This window comes from Myotis davidii, unplaced genomic scaffold (genome assembly GCF_000327345.1).
Source record: "Myotis davidii unplaced genomic scaffold, ASM32734v1 scaffold13, whole genome shotgun sequence".
Lineage (NCBI taxonomy): Eukaryota > Metazoa > Chordata > Mammalia > Chiroptera > Vespertilionidae > Myotis > Myotis davidii.
In genome coordinates this window covers 2,075,789-2,079,138 of record NW_006286243.1, presented here as the reverse complement: position 1 = coordinate 2,079,138, position 3,350 = coordinate 2,075,789, and the positions used below count along the sequence as shown (strand labels likewise).

General features: G+C 46.1%; 1 protein-coding gene across 1 annotated transcript in view; it reads left to right on the top strand.

Moving 5' to 3' along the window:
* Positions 1-406: 406 nt before the first annotated feature.
* Positions 407-3,350, top strand: part of NDUFA12 (NADH:ubiquinone oxidoreductase subunit A12) — a 15,034-nt gene continuing 12,090 nt past the window's right edge. Inside the window, exons 1-2 of the mRNA XM_006757610.2 lie at positions 407-560; positions 1,440-1,522. Of these exons, the coding sequence (XP_006757673.1) occupies positions 475-560; positions 1,440-1,522 (169 nt within the window). The 5' untranslated portion in view covers positions 407-474. The remainder of the gene's footprint in view (positions 561-1,439; positions 1,523-3,350) is intronic.

Below are 3,350 nucleotides of genomic sequence, written 5' to 3'. Positions count from 1 at the left end.
TAATCATATACGTTTCGATTCCTCCTCGCTATTCCTACACAACGCTAGTATGTGTACTCAATATCATTATGAGCTCGATATTGAATTCCTTAATGGCATCTTGTTTCTAAAGAATCTTGGCCCTAGGAGGATTTTGAAGAAGTCTGAATCAATCATTTGAGATGGGGAACCTGGGATCCCCAAATGAGGAACTTCCACCTGGGGAAGCCTAGTCTAGGTATTTTGCACCACATATCCCGCCTTCTAAATGCAACTCATATGCATTGGTGAAAGTTTATTGTGCCTTTGCTTCCCAAGGAAACCTAACCTCACTTTCTTCGGAAATGGGAAAGCGGTCGCGCAAGCAAGCGACGGCTCTGCGCGCATGCGCAGAACGGTGGGAACCTTGTGTGGTAGGCTCCTTGCAAGTGAGCGTTCGCTTCCCCCGGCCGCATTTCGAGCAGCGCACCCGGAAGGCCAGGCCTGCGGGGCAAGATGGAGTTCCTGCAGGTCCTCAGGCGAGGACTGCAGCAGGTCAGCGGCCACAACGGCCTCCGAGGCTGGCTGCGAATGCTCTTCAGGTAGGCGGCGGAGCCATGCGCCCGGCCTCTGGGCTGGACTTGAGCTGGCTGGGCTTTTGGAAGGGGCGCGGGCTTGGGTCACCTTGGAGAAACCGCAGCTCTGGTCAAGGACAACCGGCCCAATCTCTGCCTTTCTTCCCCCGGGCCATAGTCTCTTCCCGGGGTCTCCCAGAGACAGGACAAAAGCCAGCTCCAGACACGGCTGGGACGTGGAGGCGAGGGCATCTCGGCTGCCCCCGGCCCTGATTCCTGGAGCGTAATGAGCGTTGCTAACCACGCACGGTGTGACCTTGGGAACGGTCTTTTTTACCCTTTATTGGCCTTCAGTTTCCTCCTCTGTGCGGTAAGGCGTTGCACAAGGTGATCGTAAAGGCCTCTGCTAGTCCTGACATTCGCTGAATCCGACTAGCAGCATCGTCCGCGGAAGCCGGTTGGAGACCCCGAGTCGAATGACAGCTCGGACATTCGTATCATTTTAAGATGATAGACTTTGGCTTCCTGATTTCCTGAGGGTTTTTTACTAACTCCAGTGCCTCTGATAGGAGATAAAAGGAGTTTTGTAATTTGTATCTTTATATTTAGTGCAGTTTAGGTATATCATCTGGGCCAGTTTATCCCGCCTTGTGCTCTTCAGGTGGCACTGGGGGCAACAGGAGCGTGAGTTCTAGAGCTGCACCTGGGGGTGAGTGTTCAGCAGTGGGCGGGGTGAGCCTCGAGATGAAGGCTGGAAGTCTATGCTAGTGTCCCTCCCCGAGCTTCTCCTCCTTTTTCTTATTGATGCAGCAGCCTTTGTTTCTTAAAGTCGGTGTTCTCTACTTATGTTTGTGTTTTGAACAAAGAATCTTTCTAAACTATCTCTTTTCTTTTGGGTATTCACAGGGCAAATGATGTGAGGGTTGGTACATTAGTGGGGGAAGACAAATATGGAAACAAGTACTATGAAGACAACAAGCAGTTTTTTGGTGAGTGCAGTATCGGTATGAGAGGGGAAGAAAGTGAGGTGCTAAATTTCTCATCTCAAATAGTTGAGAATCAAGAGAAAATGTTCCAAATTGATGGGTCAAGGAATATATAGATTTTTTTAAAGCATATTGTTTAAAATGAAATAGCCACTGGAAAATTAGGAATAGTGTTTATTTAATAGCCTGCATTATTTAAAATTTTAAATATGCACAGCAGGGCCTGGTGTGTGGGATGGAGCGTTATGGGTTGGGAGGCTTGGAGTGGCTGGTAGTAACCAGCTGGTGTCCCTGCTGGCAAAGTCCCAGTGACTTACAGCATCCCCACAGAGGTGGAGGTAGCCTATGTCCAGGACAGCTTCCTGACTAATGACATCCTTCATGAGATGCTGCTGGTAGTGGAGTTCTACCAGAGTGCCCCTGACCTGGTGAGGTCCTAGGACTCCTACCTGGAGAAGCTGAAGATTTCTCTGGACAGCAGGACACCCAGGGACCAGGACTTGTGCCACTGCTGGAGCAGGTTTACACATCCTCAAGCAAGGAGCTAAGGGCACTACCTCTGAGGATCCAGGAGGCCTCCTGATCAGACTCTGAGCCCCGCCTCACTCCAGGCAGTTCTGGGTGAAGGGGAATGGGATTAGGGGCTTCATTTTCGACTGTGTTGCTCCGTTCCTGTGTGACAGTATATATACAGGGTATCTAAAAAAAAATGTATGCACACTTTGAATATTAATTCCAATGGGTTAAATCTGAAATGAAAGAAACATCAATTGAACTATCAAAAAATTATGTACATATATAAAAATATAAATTGTACATACGTATGTACACAAATTTACATTTTTAATGTATTTATTGCGAGATGGTTAAGGCCCAGTTCTAGGGTCATGCCTAATTCTATGAAAACCTACCCAAGGTTTCCTCCATCTGCCTTTGCATTCCCCTGCCTCATTGGATTATAGCTTACTTTTTGTTATTCTCAAGATTGATCTCTCTAATAGAAGCAGCACATGCTGATTGAAATCTGTATTTCTTTAAATAGATATGGTCATGTTTAAATTGCATTAGTTTATATTTGTTTATTTTAAAGCAGACTATATATAATGCACAAATTACTTTTGTAATAAATTTAAATACTTGAATTTTAACCTTGAAACTAAATCACCAAATCCTTGAGAGCAGATACTTAATCATATACGTTTCGATTCCTCCTCGCTATTCCTACACAACGCTAGTATGTGTACTCAATATCATTATGAGCTCGATATTGAATTCCTTAATGGCATCTTGTTTCTAAAGAATCTTGGCCCTAGGAGGATTTTGAAGAAGTCTGAATCAATCATTTGAGATGGGGAACCTGGGATCCCCAAATGAGGAACTTCCACCTGGGGAAGCCTAGTCTAGGTGTTTTGCACCACATATCCCGCCTTCTAAATGCAACTCATATGCATTGGTGAAAGTTTATTGTGCCTTTGCTTCCCAAGGAAACCTAACCTCACTTTCTTCGGAAATGGGAAAGCGGTCGCGCAAGCAAGCGACGGCTCTGCGCGCATGCGCAGAACGGTGGGAACCTTGTGTGGTAGGCTCCTTGCAAGTGAGCGTTCGCTTCCCCCGGCCGCATTTCAGAATCAAACCCGGGACCCTTGAGTCTGAAGGCCGACGGTCTATACACTGAAGCCAAACTGGCTAGAGCCAAACACTTTACTATCAATAGACGTTTAGGTTGCCTTCAACTTTTTTTTTTTTTACTAGAAACAATGCTTCAGTGAACTTGCTTGTACCTACTTTCAATATTCTAAGAATAAATTTCTGTAAGTGGAATTGCTGATGT